At 45.9% G+C, this 26652-nt stretch overlaps 1 protein-coding gene across 4 annotated transcripts in view; it reads left to right on the forward strand.

The window, feature by feature from the left end:
• Positions 1–2278: 2278 nt before the first annotated feature.
• The window catches only part of Myh11 (myosin heavy chain 11), a 103786-nt gene continuing 79412 nt past the window's right edge, over positions 2279–26652 (forward strand). For all 4 annotated transcript variants that reach the window (XM_059269935.1, XM_059269936.1, XM_059269937.1 and 1 more), the window contains exons 1-3: positions 2279–2407; positions 14407–14767; positions 22160–22316. In XM_059269935.1, coding sequence (XP_059125918.1) covers positions 14423–14767; positions 22160–22316 — 502 coding nt within the window. In that variant the 5' untranslated portion in view covers positions 2279–2407; positions 14407–14422. The remainder of the gene's footprint in view (positions 2408–14406; positions 14768–22159; positions 22317–26652) is intronic.

Consider the following 26652-nt stretch of genomic DNA (forward strand, 5'->3'; position numbering starts at 1 on the left):
CAGTCAGTTGGTTCTCTCCTTCCACCATATGGGTCCTAAGAATGGAATTCAAGTGGTCAGGCTTAGGCAGCAAGTGCTTTACCCATAGAGCCATTTTATTGGCCCAGTCTCGTCTTAATAATGAGATCATTTTCATTTCAAAATTCACACAGTCCTTTAAAAATCAGCTGTGCCCCTTGGAAGTGACTCTTGGGCCTGGTAGGAGTGCCCTTCTTATCATTGGGATGTCCAGCTCTGGGCTGGTTCCAGAGTGGGTAGGTGCAAGTGGGCCCTGGGCTTCCCCCTTCCATTCCTCCTGAGCTCAGCGCAGGGACGGTTTCCATTCCTTTTACGTGCAGCTGTGAAGAAGCTTTGGGGAAGCAGCCTCATCCATCATCCCGAGGGCTTCTCCCCCCACCTCCGCAGAGGGCCAGTCAAGCTGCTGTCCTTGGCTCTGCTCTGTGTCGCCCCACTGGGCAGTGGGGTGGGGGTAGGGACAGGGAGGACCAGGATCCAGACGTTTTCAAGGATGAGAAGCAGGTGAACTGGTACTGGAAGGATGCAGAAGGGGTCTAGAGGGGCTGAGACACAGATCACTGTGTGCAAAGCCAACGGGAGGCTGTGTGGCCCTCTATATCCTACAGCCAGCTTGGTGCAACTTTCTTGGGCTTCCTAGGGCCTACACAGGTGCAGTGTGTTAATTTCCCACCGCTACAAGGACTGCTTACGAAAAATAGGAAGGAGCTGGCATTCTCCCCCTTTTATAGACAGGGAAACTGAGGCGGAGCAGGTACAGTTACTTGCCCATAGTCCTGCTGCTATTAAGAGGCTTAGCAGACTCCCATTCAGACGACTCTGCCCAGAGGCCTCTCTTGACCTTGCGGCCGGTTCCCTGGTTGCTCCCCAGAGTGAACATTGTATTAAAAGGTCCCGAGAGTGTCACGGACCCTCAGGCAACTCAGTTTTCTGGCCTGCTAAATGGGGCCACTGAGCACTGCGGGGCTGGGGTAGATTTGGCCAGGCCATACTCCAGTTCAGAGCACCAGCTGCCCGGCTGCCCGTGGGCCTGGAGCTCCTGCCTGAGCACTGGGGTTCCCCTAGCGCTCCGCAGGCTCAGCAGGCGGCTTCGCTGGACCATATTTAGTCAGGGGGAGCCGGAGCCCTGCTGGTATGCCGCGCAGGGAATTCCTGCTGCGAGAATCGCGCCTTCCCTTTTTGGGTTGCCCACCCAGGCCCAGGAGGGAGGACCAGCCTGGGACCTGGAGGGTCCGCGCGCAGTGAGCTAGGCGTCCCCAGCTTGGAGTGGGGCCAGCCCTGCCTCGATTTCCTTTTATGGCCTGAGGGTGTACATGTGGCAAGAGAGAGAGAGAGAGAGAGAGAGAGAGAGAGAGAGAGAGAGAGAGAGAGAGAGAGAGAGAGAGAGAGAGTGAGAGTGTGTTTAGGGACATACAAATGGAATGATAGAGACAAGAAAAAAATCGTCAAAGCTAGAAGAATGGGGTGAAGAGAGTGTCAAGTCAGACAAGAGACGGACCTAGGTCCACACAGGGCCAAGGGAGAGAGACTGTGATCGCTAAGTGGACAAAATCCCTTGGTGAGGGGGGACAATTGAAAACGTGTGGGGCCAGAAAGTCCCCCACATTCTCTTAGGATGTAACACACCTCCTCCAAATGCCACAATGCTCTCTTCTCCAAAGCACCCCACTTTTCAGCTGCGGACACGAGGCTCAGAGAAGCCACGTTATCGGTCCCAGGCACTCCGGGATTATATTTAATTATAGTTATAGAGTGATGGAGCTACAGAGGACAAGTTCGGAAAAGCAAAATTTTCCCCTTACCGGACATTCCCAGCAGTCACAAGAGGGTGTAAGATATCCTGCCTTGCACTTTGCGGAGTTAAAAAAAAAAAAATCCCCTTTCCCTGCCTTCTGCTCAGAACAGCGGGCCCAGATCTAGACAGTGGCGGGCGAAGGAAGTGGGGATGAAGAAGAGAGGGAGATGTCAGGTTCCCAGTATGGACACGAAGAGGTTAAAATCCAGCTGGAATGGACTGAGGGGAGAAATTCTCAAGTTTCCCTACAGACGCTGCTGCTGCGTACCGGATCCCTTTCCTCTAGGGACCCAGGATCTGGATGGCTGCTGGGAGCGAGGCCTGAGGCTGCCGGCCAGTGCGGGGGCAGCCCCCCTGCGCCTCTGCCAGGTGGTTCCCCGCGGCTGTGGTCTTCACCTGCAGGGGGCGCCGCGAAGGGCAGAGGACCCTCCCACCCCTCCCGGCTGCCACCTCCCCTTCTTACCCTGGGGAGAGCCGGCTCTATAAAGCCAGGCGTCCGAGGTGCACAGGGAGATTTGGACAGCCCCAGCCTGGGACCAGCGCCAGATCTGAGCTCTCCACCCCGTGTCCTCCCGCTAGCCCCCCAGCAGCAGATCTGTAAGTAGAAGTGGTGCCATAGGGGATAAGTCTGGGCGGTGGGCTCGAGCGGCCTCTAGAGCATCCTTCTGGGAGTGGGGACTCCAGAGGTCCTGATTGTCATGTCTTATAAGGATGGGAAGTGGGAAGAAGCCAGGTGCAGGGTCATCCTAGACCTTCCATGATTTCCCCTGAAAACCAATGTTGCCAATGAGCGGTACCCCCTGGGGAAGTAGAGGTACCAATTAAAGGTTCTGGTGGCTAGGCCCAATTCCAGGTATGCTAGCGTCTAAAAAACAAACAAACAAAATAGCCTACTTTAGCACCAGTGGTGAAAGCACTGTGGGTCCTGGTTTCAAATCTCATTTTGGGGGCAGGGAGCAGATCCCCAGGTTATTCTAACTAGAAAGTCACAGGATGCATAACCCGCTGACCATCGCACAAAGTAACCCACCAAAAATGGGTGAGAGTGTTGATAGCCCTGGGCACAGGCTGTGTGTAGCGTGTTCCATCTGCCTGGTAGACAAGGCTACTTGTTGTTAAGGTTCATTTCTATTAATTCTGTTCCCCTCCAGAACCCAAAGCCTGTGAATTAACAAAAGAGCTCTTCTCCAGGTTGATGTTAGGGTCCCGGATACCCAGGTGAATAGCCCAGGATAGCTGCCACCCACAGGTGCACCAAGTGAGCAGGCACAGGGGTTTGGGGGCTCCTCAGTGGGAAGGTTGCTCTCAGTCAGGTCAGAGGAACTAGCAGGAGAAAGTTCTGCTGTTCAGAATTAGAGGGTCTTGCCATGTGTGGAAAGCACCCTTCAAAGCTATGCCTGTCAGAGAACAAGAGAAAGTTTTTAGAAAGCCAGACTAGGCTGCTCTGGTTTTACCACTAAGAACGGAGAGCTGCCGCTGTGCTTGCTGGGAAAGAAAGGAAGTCCGGCTGTGTTTAGTGAACCGCTCTGTCTCATTCTGTTTCCTTTGGTGAAGGTTCTTCTCTTATTCAGTTTACTTCAAGATGCGCTTTTAGATTCGGCTTAAAGAAAAAGAGATTGGCTATGCAGGTCCGAAAGTCTAACATGGCAGGGAACACCTTCAGTTCTATGCTATTGTTGATGGCACACTTTCAAGTCAGGTACTTTAACAGCATTTAAATGGAATTGAGTTCTTTTAATCATTACATCCACCTCATCACAAAGATACTGTGAGCCTATTTAGTATATAACACAGCCAAAGCTCAGTAAGGTTAAGTAATTTCCTCAGGGCCACACGAACAACCAGTACTGTAAGCCCATTTCCTAGTTTGTTGGATGCCAAGTTTATATCTTGACCCTGGCCTCTTTTCTCTTTACTGAAAACCAAAATTTGTTGGACTTATGTTTCTGGTGGATCCAGTGCTTCAAGCAAAACAAACACTTAGCATTCTTTGAAGAAGATTAAACTGACCTTTTACAAATTTAAAGACTGCTCCGGAGTGGGATGAGGGTGTGGTGCAAGTCCGTGAGGCTGGGGTGCTGCCATCCCAAGGCCCCAAAACATGCCTGTGCTGAGCCACCCTGGAGAAACCTGTGGGTTTGCTTCATAAACACCATGGATTTTTATTATCATATCTGAAATAGAGCCTCTCTTCCGTACAAGGTAGTCGCTATGGATTTATCATTATTTTTCTGTGGGAGGCTGGGCTGGAGGCAGACATGCCCATGTATGGTAGTGTTTTCCATGAAGCCATCCCCAGCCCTCCTGGCCAATCACTCAGCCTTGCACTGCAGCCTGGCTGGCTTGGACTCTGGGGACTTTTCTGTCTTTCCCCTTAGGGAATGGGGGACACTTATAAAGAAGTGAGGTTCCTTTTTTCCTATCCCTCCTTATGTGGAAGTTTTATTTTCTGGTAGAAATTATCTCTTTTCTTCCATGCATCTAATCAGAAACCTGATGAACCACCGAGTAATTTGGAAATAGAATATAGATTATAATTTTAGAAAACTATGCCCCATGTCAAATAATCAGAGTCAGAAGGTACCAAGCACTTTATTATGCCAGGTGTGTTGGGAGTTTGAGGCTAGCCTGGGCTATATAGAAAGTTCAGGCTATCCTAGACTACACTGGGAAACACTAAAAAACACTTAAAAAAAAGAAGAAAAAATCAAAATCCAGCTTAACAGTGCATAATTGTGATCCCAGCATCTGGGAGGTGAGGCAGGAGGATCAGAAGTTCAAGGTCATCCTCATCTACATAGTGAGTTCAAAGCCAGCCTGGGTTACCTGGAGAGCTTATATAGTTGTTGTTGTTCATCTCCCTGATTGTTTTCCCATTTGCAAAATGGGACTGATGAGAATAATCGGTGTGTGTTAGAAGGCATGTTAGTGCTTTGGTAGCACTTGCTTAGTCCTCACAGAAGTAGATCACTTAGCTAGCATATACAAGGTCCTGGGTTCAATCTCCAGGGCAAAAGAGAAAGAAAAAAAAATTTGAGTCTTCACAGTAGCCCTTTGGAAGAACTAATAGTCTTCACCTCTATTTCATAAATGTGGGTTTTGAAAACCTTGCTCTGTCTATAAAAGGTGGGAGCCTACAAACCAAGATTCTTGTGACTCCAGAGCCTAAGGGATGCCCTTTTGGGAGCATCTGATAGATGACTCATTTGAAGGGTTTGACACAAGACTGACTCTTGCAAATTTCAGCTGATGGTCATTTATAGCAATATGACCAGAGATGTTTAGGAGTGTGCTCTGTGTGACACAGCCACTAACAATAAACCAGAAAGTCCAAAATGTGGTCTTTCTCCTAAAGCAGAAACTCATCCAGAATTTTCCTTTTCTGTAAATCTTTTTGCAAACCCAGTTCCTCTTTGGGTTCTGAGAAGTGACAGAAGTTCTGTCACCAGCATACTCCTGACCAGTTCGACTAGCCCATTTGTGATCACTCTATCCCTTTAGAGTCTTCTTGGATCTCCTGTGTCCAGGAGAAGCCTGACTGGGTCTCACAGTTGCCCCTTTGCTTCCTCCTTCTCTTTCTGTCAACCATGACCTTTAGTCACACTAACCTACAGGCCTCAAGGACCACGGGGCACAAAGCTAGAGAAAGGCAAGCAAGAATTTGAAGGCACTCTTTTTTTATATAATTATTTTTATTTTATGTGCATTGGTGTTCTGCCTGTATGCATGTCTGTGTGAGAGTGTCAGATCTTGTAGTTACAGACAGTTGTTAGCTGCCATGTGGGTGCTGGGAATTGAACTCATGGCCTCTGGAAGAGCAGCCAGTGCTCTAAACCACTGAGCCATCTCTCCAGTCCCTTGAAGGCACTCTTGTCTGTGTTGAGACCACAGAGGAAGAAACCACCCAGCACTCTTGCAGGGGGAGGTCAGGCTGCTGTGACTCACCAGAGCTTCAGAGACCCATCTTCATCAGAATGGCTGACAGAGGGTAGGGGCCTGGCCTGTTCTACTCATGCCCACTTGAACTTGTCCTCTGTGCTATGGGTCCCCACAGATGAATCCAGGGCACCTTGGACTGGAAGTTTGTTTTTAACACCATCTGTACTGAACACATATAGACCTTCTTTCTTGTCACTATCCCTAAGTTATGCAGCACAACAACTATTTCTATCACTCTGGAAGATACCTAGGAGGTTGCTCAAGGTGCTGTGCAAACACTATGGCTTTCTATGGAGGAGACCTCAACATCTGTGGATTGTGGTATCCAAAGTGGTCCTGAAATGGACCAAAGGATAACTGTACCTTCCTGCTCCTCCACTAGTGAAGCATGCAGTCAATGATAGGGAACTTCAGAAGTGCCTGAGACCACCAAGGGTCATCCTAGCCATTCCTCTGACTCCAGATAAGCATCTTTCTGTCCTTTTTACCTCCCTCCATTCTGCCTGTCTCTATATGCACTCCTAACAAACTTTCTTATATGTCATCCTAAAATTATTCTAAGTCAAATTTCCTTTTTTATGCAAATTCTGCAATTCTACAAAATGTTTTTTCACCTTAGCACAAATCTTCACTATCTTTTCTATATCCTTATATCATTGTATGATTCTTTTTATCTGCTGCATAGTATTTTGTTGTGTGGAAGTATATCTTACCAAATATACTCTTACAAAAATATACTGGGTCCATGCCACCATGTATAAATAGTGTTTGGGGGAGTATCCATGTGTGGGTTGACTGTTGCTTATCAGAAATGCCTAGAACCAGAAATGTTCCAAATTTTTCTTTTTGATTTTGGGATATTTGCTTATACATAATGAGATATCCTGGAAATGAGACCCAACTCTGAGCATACTAATCTTTTTGCTGTTGTTGTTTTGGGTTTTTTGTTCTTGTTTTTAGACAAGTTCTCTCTATGTACTTCTGGCTTTCCTGGAACTCTCTGTAGATCAGGTTTGCCCTTGAACTCACAGAGATCCTCCTGCCTCTGCCTCCCAAGTGCTGAGATTAAAGGCACAAGCCATCACATCCAACTGTGAACACAAATCTTGATGTTTCATCTTTGTTTTATGCAGATGGCTGGACAGTCATTGTATGCAGTGGGTTTTTGTTTGTTTGTTTTGTTGTTTTGGTTTGGTTTGGTTTGGTTTTGAGACAGTTTCTCTGTGTAACAGCTCTAGCTGTCCTGGAACTCTCTTTATAGAACAGACTGGCCTCAAATTCACAGAGATCCACCTGCCTCTGCCTCCTGAGTGCTGGAATTAAAGGTGTGCACCACTACTGCCCAGCTCATATGTGATATTTTTAACTCTACATTTTAATTGTGACCTGTTATATGAAGTCAAAAATGAACTTTTCTGCTTGTACAATATTGACCCTCAAAAAACTGTGAGCTTTGGAATCATTGGGGTTAAAGGATGCTTAGCTTATATATATTCTTGGCTTGTATACTGCCTTCTTGGATAATCGTATGAGTTCTCAGCAAAGAGGTGAATAGACAGCACACTGAGAATCAGCAGCTGTCTTTAGATGGGCCTGGAATGGGACTGCAGATGCCCATCAGGACCAACTAGGCCTGTATCTCAGCATTTATTTTAAGCATTGTTCTACCTAAGTTGTGAGATGCAAAGCACAGTGGGGCTCTGAGGGCCTAAAGGTTCTGAACAGGAGTGACTTCAGTTGTGTGTGTGTGTGTTGGGGAGAGACAGAGGAAAGAAGGGAGGGAAGGAAGGAGAGAGACAGAGAGAGAGAGAGAGAGAGAGAGAGAGAGAGAGAGAGAGAGAGAGAGAGAGATGGCTGTTGTTCCTCAGGTACCATCCACCTTGCTTTTGGAAACAGTGGCCCTCACCAGCCTGGAACTTGCCAAGTAGGCTCGACTGGCTGGCCCTGAGCCCCCAAGATCTGTCTTTCCACTTCAAGGGCTAGATTATGTGTACATGCCACCACATATAGCTTTTTCTTTCTTTCTTTTTAAAACGCAGTTTCTGGAGCTCTAACTTAAGTCTTCTTGTCTGCACAGCAAGCACTTTGTTATCTCCCCATTTCTCTTGGTGGGAGAGACAGAGTCATCTCACCTTCACTATTTGCTATTCGAAAGAGCTTCCTTCCGAAGCAGCTTGAAAAGTTATTGGGATTCCCCGGAGTTGGGGGATGTCACCAAGCCACTGTGAATGAATGATAGGTTCTTATTCTCTTTCTTCTCTTTCTTCTGGGGGAGTGCCCTGGAGGGAAGTCTGGGGGTGGGAAGGTGTTGGGGGGCTGGAGGTGAGAAGGTGCTGGGGGGCTGAGGGTGGTGGGGAGGTGGAGGGGCTTGGAGGTGGTGGGGAGGTGCTGAGGGGCCTAAGAGGGTAGGAGGTGCCATTGGGGGAGCTGGGTGTGATGGGGAGCTGAGTGGCACTGGGGTCAGCGGGTGAGGAAGAGTTTACTGCTGAGAGTAGAAGGATGATTAGATTTGGGGTCAAGCCTTTTTTTTTTTTTAACCTTTTATGACATTAGTTGTGGTAACAGGAAAATGGGGATATAAGTGATGTTCACTTCATAGAACCTTCATAAGACATTCAAGATGATGGATATGGGACACCCCTGGTCTGATGGCCAATGAGTAGCAGGCCTTGGGTGGAAGATGTAACTCAGTTGATAGAGATGGAAAGCCCTGCATTCCATCCTCAGAACCACATGAACCAGGTATGGTAGGAAACACCTGTGGCCCCCAGCGTTTGGTGGGAGGATCAAGAGTTCAAAGGAGGTGGGAATGGGGGTGGATTGGGGGGGAAGGCTGGGGGGTGGGAGGAGGGAGAACAGGGGAATCTGTGGCTGATATATAAAATTAAAATAATTATAAAATAAAAATATTTATTAAAAAAAGAAAAAATTATTAAAAAAAAGAGTTCAAAGCCATCTTTGATTACAGAGTGAGTTTGAGATTAGCCTGGGCTACGTGAGATCCTATCTCAAGAAAAGGATGAGAGGGCTAAGTGGTGATGATTAATAACAGATTACAGCCCCAAAGGTCTCTTGGGACAGCACAGGTTTGAAGAACTAGTGCATTTAGGATTCTCTTCCCTCTCTTGCTCATTGCGTGACTTTCTGGATGGAGATGTGACCTTGAACTAGAACTGACGCTACTGACTGGCTTAGTGAGCTGCAGCTTGGGCTCTAAAAACTTATTTCTTATCTCTGTGTTGTTTAAAATCCAGGCAATATGTAGGGTGGGGCACGCATGGTGGTTATATCTATACTCCAAGCACTTGGAAGGCTGAAGCAGGAGGATTGCTACTGTGTGACCAGCTTGTGCCAGAGCCTGGTGGATATAGCGCAATGGCAGAGCACATACTGAGCATGTGCAAGCCCTGAGTTTGATCTCCAGTACCTTAAACACTGACCAACTAAAAAGAATAAATTTAGGCTGGGAATATAGCTCAGTTGGTAGAGAGCTTGCTTAGCATGCACAAAGCCCCAAGTTTGATCTCCAGCACCCCAGAAACTGAGTGTGATAGTGCACATCTGTAATCCCAACAATCAGGAGAACTTTAAAGTTATTCTCAGCTACATAATGATGAGACCAGCCTGGGCTACATGAGATTTTATCTCCCAAAACAGGTTTTTGTTTCAAACTGGGGACAATTTCCCCTCTGGGAGTGATATCTGGCAGTGTTTGGACTTCCTTTTGATGTCACACCTGGGAGAAGGTGGATACTGGCATAGAGTAGGCCCTGCTGAACTCTCACACTGTACAGAGCCAGAGAACTGGCCAGTGCTAAGGCCAATAGCACAGAGGCTGGACGGGAGTTAGAAGACTAAATGTCACTTCAATCCCTCTTGTGGGGTCTCTGCTGCCATTGTGCTTCCTGGTTCCAACCGTCTTCTTGTCTTGGTACTGGGATTTGAAGTAGGGCCTTGTGCATGATGAGCAAATGTTGTGCCGCTGAACCACATCCCAGTCCATTTGTTTGTTTGTTTTGAGACAGAGTCTCTCTTTGTAGCCCAGGCTTGCCTCAAACCCACCTCCTCCATCATGGGACTACAGGTGTGTGCCACTGTGCCTGGCTGGCAGCTGCAGCTTTACTGTTTTCTTTCCTCCCCATGCCTCTCCTGATACTTCTTGCTGTATTGTCACTGTCCTCAGCTTTTGAAAACTTCAGGCTCTGAGCGCAGGTTGAGGCAAGTCCTTCTGACAATAAACTGAATTATCCTGAATTTCCAAGCTGCCAGAACAGAGGCAGGATGTGTTCTCTGCATGACTGAAATTCTTTATCTTCAGGTTCTCTGCCACCTCCTCAAAATTCTAAACAAACAAATAAATAAGACAAAACAAAAAATACCTCCCCACACCAAACAAACAAAAACCTTCTCTTCAGATGCCGCAATGATCAGCTAAAAGGACAGACGACCTACTTTGCCTCTGTGTGCCTCAGTTTCCTCATTTGTAAACAAGTGTTTCTGCAATGCTGGGGATAGACTCTAGAGCCTAGGGCATCCTAGGCAAGTGCTCCACTTCTAAACTACACTCTCCTGTCTTAAACGCACTTTTTTTTGCATTATCATTGTGTTTTATGGTACTGGCAATGGGAACCCAGGGCCTGGAGCATGCCAGGCAAGTGTTCCACCTCTAGGCTATACCCTAGCAATCTCTAAGGGTTCTGTTATTTATTTATTTATTTATTTATTTATTTATTTATTTATTTATTTACTTACTTACTTACTTACTTACTTACTTATTTATGAGATTAAATAAGGGAGTAACTATCACCCATATGGTTTTGCAGCTATTACAACTATTACTGGTATAATTTATTTGGGGGGCTCAGTGAACTCTTTCCAAGGTAAGTACATATGCAGTGTTGTTTCGGGAGCCCCTTCCTCTCTACAGGTTCATAGGAACAGAATGGTTGTCTGACTGTAAAATCTGCCAGTAACTGGGATGTTCTGTCTAGCCTCTGCATCTTTTAGTGAAGGGCAAGGAAGATGTGGCACATAGCTTCTCTCTCTCTCTCTCTCTCTCTCTCTCTCTCTCTCTCTCTCTCTCTCGTGTGTGTGTGTGTGTGTGTGTGTGTGTGTGTGTGTGTGTGTGTGTGTGTGTAGGGGGTGCACGCAGGTGGGTGTGTGAGCATTACAGGCTCTGTACTGAACTGGGAGCTCCCCATTTCTGCCATCAAGCTCCTTGCTTTTTATGTCAGGGAGATTCAAACTCAGGTCTGGGTGCCGTTGTCATTTGAGCCCTGCCTGTTGGCTTTGTCATTACTGCAGTGTTTGAAAAGTGTCCTTGATCCCATTCTCACCCCTCCCCCAACCCCAAATATTCCTGGGCATCAGGGTTCCAAAGCACCCCGTCTGGAAACCAAAATTTCAGCCTCCCTGGCTAAGACCAAAGCAGTCTTGTGCTTCACACTGTCAAGGGCAACAAAGCCTTAGGGAGCAGCCAGCTGCCCTCACTCCTCTTTTGGCCTGAGACTCAATCTTTGCACTTGATCTCATTTGTGCTTCTGAGTCCCGGTTTAGACGAGATTCCTGGAAAAGCTAATCTGCAAGTATTTTCATTTTTCTGTTCAACGTTTTATGATGTTTTCTTACTTAGTTGCAATTTAAAGAGTCTGCTGCTGTTGAGGAATGGCACACTACTCCAGCCCTCTGAGTGACTGGAGGCCATTAAAAAGGGTCCTCATCTATTATAGAAAATGTGAAATATACTTTACACTGCTGAACTATGTGCTTAAAGTAAGTTTTATTTTCCTTTTTTAAAATTAAAAATGAGCATTTATTTCAAGGGTGTACATGTGTGTGGGCTCACAAATGCCATGGCCCATGTGTAGAAGTCAGAGGACAACTTACATGAATTGGTTTGCTTTTTCCATCATGTAGACCCTGAGGATTGAACTCAGGTCATCATGTTTTGTGGCAATCACCTTTACTTCCTGAGCTCTCTCTCAATACCCTCCGCTCTTTAATGCTTTATTACTTTTTTATTTAAAAAACAAAACAAAACACAAAACAAACAACAAAAAGATCTCATGTAGCCAAGGATGACTTTGAACTCCCCAAGTAGCTGAGGATGACTTTGGACTTTTTTTTTTTTTTTTTTTTTTTTTATCTATACACAGTGTTCTGCTTGCTTGCATGTACCTGAACACCAGAAGAGAGCTCCAGATCTCATTACAGATGGTTGTGAGCCATCATGTGGTTGCTGGGAATTGAACTCATGACCTCTGGAAGAGCAGCCAGTGCTCTCAACCTCTGAGCCATCTCTCCAGCCCCCTGGATTCCTATTCTTTCCTCCACCTCCTAGATACTGGAAGTTGTCATGCCTAACTTCTCACCACAGAATTTAATAAATTATATAAGGTAAAAGTGGTGATGTGTGCTTACAATCCTGGCACTCAGGAAGCCAAGGCACAATGATTATGAGTTTGAAGTCAGCCCAGACTACACAGGGTCTCATCAAATCTGGAGGCTCATTTTTGTGGTCTGGTTTTTAAGACAGGTTCTTAACTCTGTGACCCAAGCTGGCTTATAACTCACAGAAATCATCTTGACTCAGTCTTCCAAATGCCAAGGTTGTAGGTGTGAGCCACTGTGCCTGGATGCTTCTGAAAGCTACTATTTTTCTACTTTTTTTCTCTCTGTTGGTCTGATTAGTTTATGGGGTTAAGTGGTCCAGCCTGATCCATCCCCTGACAGCCCTCCAGCAGCTTTCCAGCTAACAGTTACTCTTAAAATGAAGAGCCTGAGGACTGAGGAAATAGCTCAGTTGCAAAGAATAAAGATCTGAGTTCAGATTCTGAGAGCCCAGACCTGGGAGCTGTGATCCCAGCACTGGACAGAAGGAGATAGGAGGATGTCAGGGTCTGGCTGATCCATCTATCTATGGATGAGCTCCAGCTCAGTGAGACCCTGTCTCAAAAATGAGATGGAGAGTCATTGAAGAAGACACCTGACATCCAGCTCTGGCCTCCACACATGCATGCACATGTGTGAACTCCCACATATGAGCACAAATATAAACAAACATGTACACACACATGAATGAACACATGCACACACTGATGCATACATTAAAGTACACATGTATACATACATAAGTGTACACATATGTAAAAATATGCACAGTGCACAAACATATGATACATACATGTGGTACATACATGAACACATACACATAGATGCACCCATGAATACATACATATTCACACACGGACACGTGAACACATACATATGTTATGTTTTACATTATAATCCATCATTGGGCTACACCCTAGTCCAGATTTCAAATATTTTTAAACAGAAAAACAGGCTATTATATTGTTCTACAATTCCCTTTTATTTTTAAAAATGCTCTCTTGGTACTCAATCCCCAGCATCCCTCCCTGCAACAGAGCTTCATTTGGAAACAATTCACATACAGTCTAATCTCCTCATGTATTGTTTTTGATGCTGTGAAACTAAGCACGCCTTCCAACACCAAGCTCCTTTCCCATTGAAGTTTTTCAATCCATTTTTAGCCGGGTGGTAGTGGCACACGCCTTTAATCCTAGCACTCGAGAGGCAGGCAGATCTCTGTGAGTTTGAAGCCAGTCTAGTCTAGAGTGAGTTCCAGGACAGCCAGGGCTACGCAGAGAGACTTTGTCTCGAAAAACTTAGAAAAAAAAAAAAAAGAACATTTTCATCACCCCACAAAGAAACTATGCACCTGTTGGTTGTTAACTTGTGATTCTTACTCTGCTCCTGGCAGGGGCTAATATACTTTGTTTTCATGGATTTGCCTATTTTAGACAATTCTGATAAATAGAATCATACCGTATGTGGTCTTTCTTTCAGCATTGTCTTCAAATTCAGTCACATTGTAGCAGGTGCAACATTCTGTTCCTTTCTATGGCTCGATAATATTTCACTGTATGGATCTACCACATCTTATTCATTCATTCATCTGTTCATGGGCACTTGTGGTATTTCTACTTCGGGGCTATTGTAAACTTGCTAGGAACATTTATGACCACATTTTTTGATACATTGATACATTAATTTGTCTTATGAATGGAATTTCTGGATCATATGGTAGTTCTGTGTTTACACATCAAATGACCCACCTCTTATTTTGTAATAGACAGTTAAGATTTAGGTATCTTTTAGCCAGGTAATGGTGGTGCATGCCTTTAATCCCAGCACTTGTGAGGCAGAAGCAGGTGGATTTCTGTGAGTTTGAGGCCAGCCTGGTCTACAGAGCAAGTTCCAGGACAGCCAGGGCTACACAAACCCTGCTTCAAAAACCAAAAACAAACAAAAAGAAGTATCTTTCCATGTCAACACTTGCAGACAAACTTCTTAAGCACCAAGTAGTAGTTCACTGTAAGAAAAATGCCCTGGTTTACATATTTAGTCTCACATAGGTGAGCATTTGGATTGTCTGAGTTTCATTATGAGATTCTCATGTCATTCCTTCACTGAAGGGCCTCAGGCTTTTACCCTCTTTGATAATGTAACCAGTACTGCAGAGAGCATTCTTATGTTTTTGTGAGATATTTCTGCACCCTTCATCCATAGATGTGGTGAGGTGAGGGCCTACTTGTCTCTATGCTTCACTCTAACACCCTCTCTCCACTCTCCAGGGGACCACCAGACACCATGGCACAGAAAGGACAACTCAGTGATGATGAGAAGTTCCTCTTTGTGGATAAAAACTTCATCAACAGCCCAATGGCCCAGGCCGACTGGGTGGCCAAGAAGCTGGTATGGGTCCCCTCAGAGAAGCAGGGCTTTGAGGCAGCCAGCATCAAGGAGGAAAAAGGTGATGAGGTAGTCGTGGAGCTGGTGGAAAACGGCAAGAAGGTCACAGTGGGCAAAGATGACATCCAAAAAATGAATCCACCCAAGTTCTCCAAAGTGGAAGACATGGCAGAACTGACATGCCTCAATGAGGCCTCTGTGCTTCACAACCTGAGAGAGCGATACTTCTCGGGCCTAATCTATGTGAGTATCTTGGGATTATGACCTCTTTTCAGCTTCCTTGTGGAAGAAAGGGGACTGGAAATGTGTTTGTGAGAGCTGGATGTGGTGCATATCTGTAATCATAGCATTTGGGAGGTTGAGGTGGAAGATCAAGAGTTCAAGGCCAGCATGAGCTATATAGTGAGGCCTTGTCTCCAAAAAAAGTGTTTGTTATGTGTGTCTGAGGACCTGAGTTTGGATCCCAGCACCCAATGCTGGGATACAGACACCAGGGCTTGCCAGGCAGCCAGGCTAGCTGAATTGAGTTCTTCATTTAATGAGGACCACCAACTCAAAAAATAAGGCAGAGAACAAGTAAGGAAGCCATCCATCATCAAGCTCTGGCAAGAACATATATGTTCATACACAAACATGTACACACACATATGCACCACATACACACAAAAGTTGTGTTTAGGATGCAGGTCAAAATTCTACAGATTTGACTACAAGCAGGGTTCATACTACAAAGTAAGGTCACTCAGACCTTGGTTCACATCTCTGTCCTTTCCTGCCTGGTTCAAGGTATAGAGCAGACTGTTGTGTTCTGGAAGCCTCAGTCCTCATGTCTGTAAAATGGGAATGATCACCTTCCACAAGTGCTAAAGCAAATGACAGGACACCATGGATGTTGAGGATGTCTTTCCTGACCTTTCCTCCATCTTGGAATTAGGAAAAGCTCCTCAGAAAGGCTGGTGCCTCCCTGCCCCTGGGAACTAGATAGGGCACATAAAGATCTAAATAGGTTTCATGGAGGCCCTCTGTGTCACACAGGAATGGCCACATGGGACCTAGGACTCTGTGGGTCCACTCCAGTGACTTGGAGTCAAATTCTCCAACATGGCTGCCTCTGGGTACTTACCTCTTAACTACATTGGGATGTGAGTTAATTTTACTTATTTATTGTTTGATTGATTGATTGTTTGTTGGGGTGGTTTTTTTTTTTTTTTTTTTTGAGACAGAGTTTCTTTGTATCCCTGGCTGTCCTGGAACTTGCTCAGTAGACTAGGCTGGCCTCAAACTCAGAGATCCACCTACCTCTGCTAGGATTAAAGACATGCACTGCTATGCCTGGCTTGTAAGTTAATTTTAAACACAAATATTTATGAGGTCATTTCTTCAGCTATATCTTGGCCACATGTCATGAATTTAATAGCTATTCTACAAGATGTTATAATTCTAAAACAATCTCATCATCACGTTCTGCTGCTCAGCCTAAGCTATCTGATGGAGGTGGTACCTAGAGGACACAGGTTCCTTGTGGGCTGGACCAGCTCATTAGAACACAAAGGACACAGATGTCCCCATGGTTACTGCCTGGCAGGTAGAGACACTGGCCTTTTGTCCACCTTCATCTCTGAAGGTGCTGGTGAATCCTTTGGAAGTTTCCCTGTTTCTCCAAATGTTCTTTTCTTCTCTGAATTGTGAGGAGTCATGACAGCCTGTCCTGAGGCTCTTTCTAGAAAGAGATCATGGATACTTCTGGCAGATGCCAGGGGTCTTGTTCTTGCTTTTATGTCTGCTGTGACTGGCTGTTACTGGTCACTTGTTGGGTCCCTTGCACATCCTCTGGAAAAGGACCATAGCATTTCATTCCAACTTTTCAGGGTATCCAACTTTTGACAATGTGGCACAATATTGTCACCTACAGAACTTTGTTGTCCCAAGATCATATCTATTCTAGTACTCACATGGCCCATGGACTGCAAGTTAGACATCCCTACTAGTTTGCCTCTTGAAAATGACAAAAAGCCCCCTGTGGACTGTAAAATGTCCTAAATTTTTTTTAAATTAGAAAATCAGTAGTACTTGCTGGATAGAGCGTTGGGCCCTAGGACTCCAGTCTCCCCTCAAGATGCGTCATCACTGTGTGGGGATGGGCCTGAGTGTTCACTTCACCTCACAATTCTCTGACATAGTGGAAATTGGGAAGCACGGGACCAGAGCATCATTAGAAACAGATTAAAACTGTCTGGACATTTCAGATCCCTGCCTTGCTTCTCTGGGAGGATTAGATTCAATCTTCTTGACTGAAGGACTATATGTCCACTGCTGCCTAGTATCATTCTGCTCAAATGAATCACTTCATAGAAACTTCTGCCCATGATAAAATAAAAACAATCTGGGTCTGGGAGCCAGGAGTGACCCCAGCCTGCCGCAGCATGTAGGGCTCCTGTTGACTGGATGCGTCAGGGATTTATGGGCCTTTAGCTCAGGAGGCTGACTGCCTGATTTTTTTCCTTAATGATAGAGTCCTTCTACTGGACTCATCCTAAACAAAGGACCTTTCAGAAGGTCCTGGCAGACCTTGTGTCCTCTGGCATCTAGAAGGTTCTGTCTAAGACAGAGGGCCTGCCTCCTCTTCTGACTATGGGTTCCTTGCAAGACTGCTTCAGAGTTTAGGGCACACCTTGCACATAGCTCTGACTCCTGTCTCAGGCCTCCTGGCTCTTCTGTTCATTGTCATTGGCTGAGACCTCTCTGCTTGTAATTTATCCCAGAGGACGTTAGCAGTCAGCTCTGTTCCAGGCATTGTGCTCAGGGGTGGGGTGGGGGCTACAGGGGAGGGAACTCAGTTGTGGGTCTGTTGTGTGCCAGGGACTTTCCTGAGTAGAAACACTGGAAGAAGTCACTCCACAGGGCTGCAGAGGATAGAAAGGACAACTGCAGGCCACCTCTTGGGGAGTCACATGAATTAGTTGTTACAACCTTATGACTTTAAAGATGAAGCAGGGCTTTTGAAAAAGTGAATGTTGAGGCCGTGCAAGCATGAGGACCTAGTTTGGATACTCAGTGACCACATAAGAAGCCAGGTATGGTGGTGTACCTCTGTAACCCTAGCACTGGGTGGGTAGAGACAGGTGGATCCTAGGACCTCACTGGGTGCTAGCCAGTGAGTGCCAGGTTCAGTGAGAGACCTTGTCTCAAACAATAGTGGAAGATACCCAACATTGACCTCTGACCCCTACACACATGCACACATGTGTACACATGTACTCGTACACATACCTTGCATACACCCCCAAAAGAAAGACATATGTTTCAAAAGGCAAGAGTCCTTCCCCACCTTTAACTCTCAACCTTTTATCTTGGGGACACATGTGATTTACAGGGTCATTTGTGCAGATCCCAGAGTCTGACAAATTCAACAGCAATGTCACTCCCTGAACCTTATGCAGCTTGTTCCTGTTGCTCAGCTGTGCCTGTGGTCTTCTGCCTCTGTCAGTACCTACCTCATCAGATCTAAGGCCTATTGAATAGAAATTAAATCAGCTATGTAAGGGCACAGAGAACCTTCCCTTTCATTCCAGTCCCTTATCCTTCCCACCCTTACCCCCACCCTCAGAGAGACTGGCCCACCATTTGCTTGGAGACAGGATCTCATCCTTCCCACCCTTACCTCCACCCTCAGAGAGACTGGCCCACCATTTGCTTGGAGACAGGATCTCACTCAAATTTGAGATCCTCCCATCTCAGCTTTCCTGAGCTCTGGGAATATAGGTATGATCCTGCTGTTCTTGACTCCTGTTTTTCACTAAGCCCTGTACACTATTTTATACATATGTAGATAAATGAAGAACATACTCTGTTCCCTCAAACTAGCAGTGTGGACCACATTCTGCACATCTGTGTATCTGAATGTGTACTCTTCATAGCAGAGTAGAATCTCCTGCTATGGCCATGGACTGTACCAGCAAGGCTATCTATCCCATACTAACAGGCTCCCCAGCTGTCACTGGTCTTCCAGCCACAGCAGAAGTATATTCTTGGTGAAGTATCTGTCTTCAGCATAGATACTCAGAAAGTATGGATGCCACAGAGAACCTTGTAGAAAATGCAGGGTTCAGACTAGTTTCTGGAGGGAAGGGGAGGTTCAGGGTCAGGCCATGTGCACATCTAGTGGATTGTGAGACAAAGCTGAGATTGCCCCTGGCATGTGTCTTTCAGTCAGCTTCTTCCCCATCACTACCAATCCTTCTCTCTTCCTGAGGCCAAGGCCTTGGGAGCAGCTCCTGCTCTGTGCTGTGGAGCTGACCATATAAAGCATGGGGAACAGCCAGGCCTGCTTCCTAATACGGTCACAAAAAGGAGATCCTACTCCAGCTGGGACCTGCTGGTGGCATTGGGCCTTGAGATGCCTGGCTGGGACAAGGGAGGGGAAGGGATGCTGAAACCTCTGAACTCAAGCAAACATCAGGAGAGGGACTATCCTGGGCATGAGACCCTAATTCCCTTAAGAGGATTTGCCAGCTGAGCAGACTCAGATCTGCCTGAAGCATGGAGTAAGACTCAAAAGGAGAAGTAGAAGCAAGCAGGAAGTTGTTAGGTCTCAAACAAATGGCTAGCTAAGGTGTGTATTTAATATATCAAGGCAGCTGCTGTCCCCAGGTTCTCCCAGAATCTCCTGTTAAAGATTTATTCTGGCTGGCGTGCCCTGCCCCCTACCCTCAACTCTCCAGCCCCTGAGTTTTGCTGACCTTCCCCCAGCTGCTCTTCCCAAATGACTGAGACATTTTGGCTACATGTCCTAAAGAGGTCTTGGTTTCTTGGTCTCCTGGCTTGCTCTTGACCTCTTGGCTCCTAGTTCCTCTCTCTTGCTTCCCACCACCACACCTCTCATGGCCCAGTTCAGTCTGGACCCTTCCACATGCCTCTATTTTCTTCCTCACATCTATAATAAACCTCCTCAACCATACTTAGGAGTGGTCATGTCCTCTTTTTTTTTTTTTTTTTTTTTTTTTTTTTTTTTTTTAATTCAGAGATGAAGTCAGAAGAACTTTCTTTTACAGATTCTACTCAACAAATATTTTGGGTACTGGAAACACACTAGTGTACAGCTAGGTCTGGGAGGGTGATGTTGAAGCTGAGCCCTGAAAGCAGAGATGAAAATGGAAGACCAGGGGAAAAGAATTCCAAGCAGTGGGAACAGTGTATATGGAGACTCCAAGGTGCCATGTTTTCTGGTCTCATATAACTAAAGGCATCCAGGCATAATCACACCGAATGAGCACCTACTACATACAAGCATGATGTTAGATACTTGATGTGCGTCATTTCAGAGCAAAGCTGTGACAATTGCTACTGTGTCCTCCTGGTTTGCAGATCAAGATGACTGAAGCTCAGAGAGGTTGAGACTTGTCTAGGGTCTCCCTGCTAGAAAGTAGCAGGGTGAGGGTTCAAATTCAAGTCCCCAGTATTCTTAACTACTTCCTGGAGTTTAGACTAGAAGATGGTGGTGGTGTCCCAGACATAAATGACATCATTCTGAAAAGGGTGTTGTCCCAGTGACCTGGGGGCCAGGATTGAGACCCAAAACAGGTAGAGCCTGGCTGGTTTTCACTGAGATGTTTAATGATTGGCACTACTCTTTGGGAGCCTGGGTGTGAAGGGGATAGGAAGGAACAGGCGCCTACTGTGTGCAGTTCAAGCTCTCTAGGACATGCAGGCAAAGCAAGCTGCCTCTACCCTTGGGGAGGCTTCAACTTAACCCTTGGCAGTCATTTTATGAGCATTATTTTATACCTACTACATGCCAAGCTTTAGGTTGAGGCTGAAGAGGACAGAACAGGAGGCTGGGTGTGTAGGGATGACTGCAGGGGGGCCTTTTCAGGTCAGAGAATGACCTGGGAGACACCGGGAAGATCTCCCACCTAGTCAGAGGCTGTCCTGGCTTCTGCTGACCTCCAAAGATGCCTCCTCCTTCTGACTGGTCCAGCTGCAGCCCACATGCTGCTCGCTGCCTCCCTCTCTGCCTCTGAGCCTTCAATCTCCTGATCTGGATTGCCTTCACTGTCCTTCAAGATTCAGCACCCCAGGAATTCCCATGGTCACCCCAGCACTCCTCAGAGCTTCTCCTATTTCTAGTCCTCTTGGTTGGTGTGAGTCTTCTGTCACTGTTCCACTCTCTCCTGGCCTTGGGGAGGGACAGACACTGCGGAGTTATCAAGCTTGGGCCTTGGGAGCCACCACAGCCCCAGTAGTCCTTCCTTTCTCCTCACCAATCCTGCAACTGTGAGGAGCAGCAGGTATGATCTTGCTTTTGATTTTTGTTATTTTATTTCTCACATTTATTCCTTGTCATTTCACCACCACCTTTTTTTAAAGATAGGATCCCATGTAGCCCAGGTTGGCCTCAAAATTGCTTTATAGTTGAGGATGACTTTGAACTCCTGATGCTCTGAGTACTGGGATTACAGATATGCACCACCACACCTGGTTTATGTGGCGCTGGGGATAAAAGCCAGGGCTCTGTGCATTCTAAGCAAGCACTCTACTCACTGCCACACACTCAGCCTCTGTTTCCTTTCACCTTTGAACATGCTGTAGTATGTCACCTCCTCCCTACTGAGAGTTAGCACCCTAAATATTTCAGTGGCACTTCTGGTTTTTAATATGTGTCTCTCACTTGTCATCATTTACATCCCTAAACTATTAAATTACTTCTAAGCATCAACCACATTGTCCCCTTCTGTAAAAGGTTAGGACAGTCCTACTGTCCACACACACTCCCTTCTCCGTGGGCTTTTGTGGTTAGATATTTCTTCACTGTTTTTATTATAAATTAAAAGCCACATTGTCATTAATATTCTTTGTTTTGTTTTGTTTCATTGTTTGAGACAGAGTTTCTCTATGTAGCCCTGGCTCTCCTGGAACTTATTCTGTAGACCAGATTGTCCTTGAACTCAGAGATCCATCTGCCTCTGCCTCCCAAGTGCTGGGATTAAAAGTACACCCCACCACTGACCATTGGTATTCTTAAGTAGCATTCTATATTTTAATCAAATAAAAAATAAAGATGAGATATGTAAAAAAGGAATTTTGGGAGAGCTGGGAAGATGGCTTGGTTGGTAAGGTGCTTGCTGCTCGAGCAGAAGGACCCGAGTTGAGTTCCCAGCACGTATGGAAAAAGCTAGGTGTGGTGAGCCACACTCCTGCCACCCTGATGCTGGGGAGGTGGAGACAGGGATCCCTGGGGCTTATTGTTAACCAGCCTAGTCAAATTGGTAAGTTCCAGGTTCAGCGAGAGATACCATCTTAAACAATAAAAAGGTGGGAATTAGAGAAGATGCCCCATGTTGACTTGTGGCTTCCACATGTGTACCCCACACATGAACATATACACACAGACATATAAGTTAAGTTCCTGAGGCTTAGTGAGGTAGAGTGGTGGGTTGGGAGCCCAAAGCTGATTAAGACTCAACCACAGATGGCCTGGAAATCCAATATTGCTTTTTTCTTCCTTTACCACAAGGCTCCTGCTGAGCTGCTGAGGATCCTAAGTTTCCTCACCACGGCAAGAGGCTGCTGATTGTGGGTGTGGGAGCTCTCTCACCCATCCAAATGTCCAGAACTGAGCCTAGCTCTCTTTTGCAGACATACTCAGGCCTCTTCTGTGTGGTGGTCAACCCCTACAAGCACCTACCCATCTACTCAGAGAAGATTGTGGACATGTACAAGGGCAAGAAGAGGCATGAGATGCCACCCCACATCTATGCCATTGCTGACACAGCCTACAGAAGCATGCTACAAGGTGAGCCTGCCAGGCCTGAGAGCCACCTCAGGGCTCAGCCTCAGCCCCCACCCCCACCTGCCTGAGTCCCCATCAGGAATGTGGAGTTTGGCAGGCAATGCCTTGACTAAAAAAGGACAAAAGCAGAAGGAACACCAGTCTGCAGCAAGGAGGGGTAAGGAACCCAGGGCTTGAGCAAATACGGGCATCGCCCTCTCTGGCTTCTGCCATCCCTATGACTGTTCCAGGGTGCCACTGGTCCAGCCAGCAGCCAGAGAGGAAGAAGCTGGGGACAGGCAATGGATAAGCTGCATAGAACTGGGTTGCCACCTGCCAGTGTCCATCCCTGGGGTTGTGGTCAGATGTCTTCTCCTCCCCAGCCTCAATTTCCTTGTATGTGAAAGGGGATAATAGTCTCTATATCACTTCTGAGAGCCTTGCTGTGCTGGCTTTGCCAGTGGAGGACCTTTGCACACACACTCCAAATTCAGGTGTGTCAGCTTGTGATTCCTTTATCTGAAATGTTCGGGACCAGAGCCATTGTAGATTTGGAACTTTTTTTTTCCAGATTTAGGAATATTTTCATATATGCATGATGAGAATTTGTGGGGCTGGAACTCAAGTCTAAAAAAACAATATTCATTCATGTTTCATCCCTACTTTATATAGTTTCAAAGTAATTTTTTGACAATATTTTAAGTAATTTGTACATGAAGCAACACTTTGTCAAATGGAATTTTCCCTTTGTGACTTCATGTTTGGACTAAAGTTTCAGATTTGGGGTTTTGGGGTTTGGGAGTCTCAACCCAGTTGACACTATTTTGAATGAGTGTTTCTACTGAGGCAAAGTTTGAGACTGTCTTAGGCTACACAGTGTTTGAGGTCAGCCAGGGCTACAAAATGAGATCCTGTCTCAAAGTTAATCAGTCAATCAATGCATCCATCCAAACAAAGAGGTCTGTGCCTCACCTCCTAGGGCTGACACGAGAGTTAAATGAACTATTACATCTTACATCCAAACAAGTCTGATACTTGATCAACAAAAGCTCTTTCTAAGCATAAGGCACTACAGGTCAAACATCCCTAATTCCAAAATCCACAATCTAAAATGCTCCAAGATCTGGGATAATTTCATTGCAAATTCTAGGAAGTGCAAATTCTAGGTCATGAAATTTTGTTTATGAGCAAAGTTATTTGACATCACATGGGTCAGGTATAATGGTGTGAGGGATTACTGTTACAGCAGTGGGAGGTAGAGGCAGGCAGAGCTCTGTGACTTTCAGGCTATCCTGATTAATATAAAGAGCTGCAGGACATCCAGGACTACATAGAGAGATCCTGTCTACAAACAAGCAAACAAATACCACGTAAAATGACCTTCAGATGAGCTGGAGAGACAGCTCGGCACTTAAGAACACTTCCTGCTCTTCCAGAGAACTTGAGTTTGGTCCCAACACCAGGTCAGGCAGCTCACAAATTCTTGTAACTCTAGCTCTAAGGGATTCAACATCCTTCTGGTATCTATGAGCACCTACATTCATATGGACATCACCACTACCCCCTCCACACACATGATAAAAAAATAAAATCTTTAATATATGAGACTTGGCTACCTCACTATGAATCTGCAAATATTCTCAAATCTGAACACACTAGACCTAAGCCTTTCATATATAGGATGCTAGGAGTGATTCATGGACAGGACAACAATATGGAGAACACTGGTGCATGTTAATAGCTATGAGACCACAGTTAACACAAGGAGGTGCAGCAAACAGGTAAGGGACACATGGAACCACGTCCCTCCACGGGGGCAGGCAGCTCAAAGAAGCACAGGTCTGAGTTGAGGATTGAGAAGAGCTCTGATGGCAATCCCTGACGGCAGGAATCCACGTGTGCCTAGAAGTGCCACAGCTACCAACAGTTTGCCAGACCTCAGGCTTAAATAGGAACTTCATCTGTCCAGACACGAGCCTGCCATTCCCCCAAAGACCAGCAGGGGGAGCCCTGCAAGGTGGGTCAGGATGACGCTATCCAAAGTGGGGAACCCCCCACTAGGTTTTGGAGTTAGAATTCGATCTGTGTTATATTTTTGTATCTGTGGTCCCCTGTATGAAAGTGTACTTGGAAAGCAGCTCAGACATCTCTTTTGTGAACTGTGCAGAGCTCTGGTGTTCGTTTCATTGGACATGCTTTTGGTCGTAAGTGACTCAACAACTAAATTAAGTGGCTTAGCCATGCCGGTTTATGCATCACATAATAATAAGCTGCAGGTTGATGGTCTCAGGGCTGTTTGATTCAGCGGCCCCAACGCAGGCTTTTTTGGCATTTTGTTGGTTTCTTGTTTATGATCACATGATGGCAGCTGTAGATCCAGACATGACATTTTGTTCTTGTTGTGTGGGTTTTCTTTCTTTCTTTCTTTCTTTCTTTCTTTCTTTCTTTCTTTCTTTCTTTCTTTCTTTTTTTTTGGTTTTTCAAGACAGGCTGTCCTGGAACTTGCTTTGTAGACCAGGCTAGTCTCATATTCACAGAGATCTGCCTGCCTCTGCCTCCGCCTCCTGAGTGCTGGGGTTAAAGGTGTGAGCGTCACTGCCTGGCAAGGCATGACATTTTTATGTGATGATATCTGTGGACTCCGGTGGGGTTCAGGTCCCAAAAAAGAGGTGTGGAGTCAGCGAGGGGAAGGAGGAGACTGACACAATCTGAGGGTGAATCAGATGGCTGCTCAGATAGTTGCACAGTAGTTGAGCCACAGCAAGACTGAAAGCAGACTCAATGTATTACAGCATTTTTTTTTTCTGAGACAAAAGCGGTAAGTTCAGCAAGAATCTAAATGCCTATTGTTCTCAAAGATTCAGTAACTCCACTAGGCATCCTCTTACATCAATGAAAGGGCCACAGGTTCCTTCTCCCAGAGCTAACGAGAATGACTGCTTTTAGAAAGCAGAACTTTCCTCAAGGCTCTGAGGTAATGGAGGCCCTTCAAATGCCTGTCATTGGCAAAAGGACTTCTCCGGGAGACCAGACACTCCAGTACAATTTTGAGGGGGTGTGGATTGATTTTTCGAGACAGGGTTTCTCTGTGTGTAGCCCTGACTGTCCTGGCCTCGAACTCATGGAGACCTGCCTGCCTCTGCCTCTGGAGTGCTGAAATAAACGCATGCTCCACCATGCCCAGCCCATGCCACTATATTTTAAGAGCAATTTTTATTCCTCAAGGGGCATGATGCAGGGTTTGCACCATGTAGCATAATAAGCACTGAGCTGTTTCCTAAATGTGCTACTTTGTATCTTAGTCTTACTAGATGGGCCTGTTCCCCTCATATGCTCCCCAAAAGGAAGGTCCAGATGTCCTACTCTTTCCCCATTATACTGCACCATCCTGATTCCTCCACCCTTATTAACTGAACTCTTGCTCCTAATGGCCTCAAGCTCTGGATCTGGATTGTAGACATTCATCCTGGGGTCAGGTGTGCCCAGTTAGTAAATCTTTAACTTTTCTGTTCTTGGGTTTCCTGTGTGCAGAATCATCATGCTATATGGTTCCACGGTGGCGGTGATTTTTTCCAAAGAATTATTTTGTTTAAAGAGGCTGCCATTTTGTACATTTTTATCCTTCAAAGCTTGCAACAAAATTTCCCAAAGGAAGAGGCATAAAGAAACTCCCATAAAGCAGTGAGAATTATTGAAAATGAAAGTAAAAGGGTGCTGGAGAATTGTGATCTGCAAAGTCAAAAGCTGGAACTTGGTCAAACAGCAATGGTTGCCATGTGGTCCCCCAGATATCCAAAGCATGCAAGAAGAGGAGGGTTGCGTGCATGCGTGTGTGTGTGTGTGTGTGTGTGTGTGTGTGTGTGTGTGTGTGTGTGTGTGTAGGCAGGCCAGAGGACAACTTTGAGTGACATCCCTCAGATGCTACCCATGTTTCCTTTGAGACAGGCCTGGAACTCACCAGTTAGGGTAGGTTGGCTGGTCAGTGAGCTCCAGAGATCTGTTTGTCTGTGTATCCCAGTGCTAGCTTTAATCTCTGTCTTACTCCAAATCTCCTCCTCCCTCCCATATCAAGGAGGGCCTTATGTGCATGCCAGCCCTTCTGCCTGGCAAAAGGTACTGGGTTATTCATGACTGGTTGAGATCATGTCTGACGCTTTTCTGGGGTTTAGGGAGGTCCATGAAACATGTTTTCTTTGAATAATAGAGGAAATAAAAAATTAATTAGTAGAGGAGAATCGGGTACTGATGGAGGGAAACATTATTATAGTACTCTGCAATTAAAAAAAAATCACTAAAGTGGAGCCTGAAGAAATTGTTCATCACTTGTGAGCACTTGCTGCTCTTGGTGAGGATCCAAGTT

This window comes from Peromyscus eremicus, chromosome 8a, assembly GCF_949786415.1.
Source record: "Peromyscus eremicus chromosome 8a, PerEre_H2_v1, whole genome shotgun sequence".
Lineage (NCBI taxonomy): Eukaryota > Metazoa > Chordata > Mammalia > Rodentia > Cricetidae > Peromyscus > Peromyscus eremicus.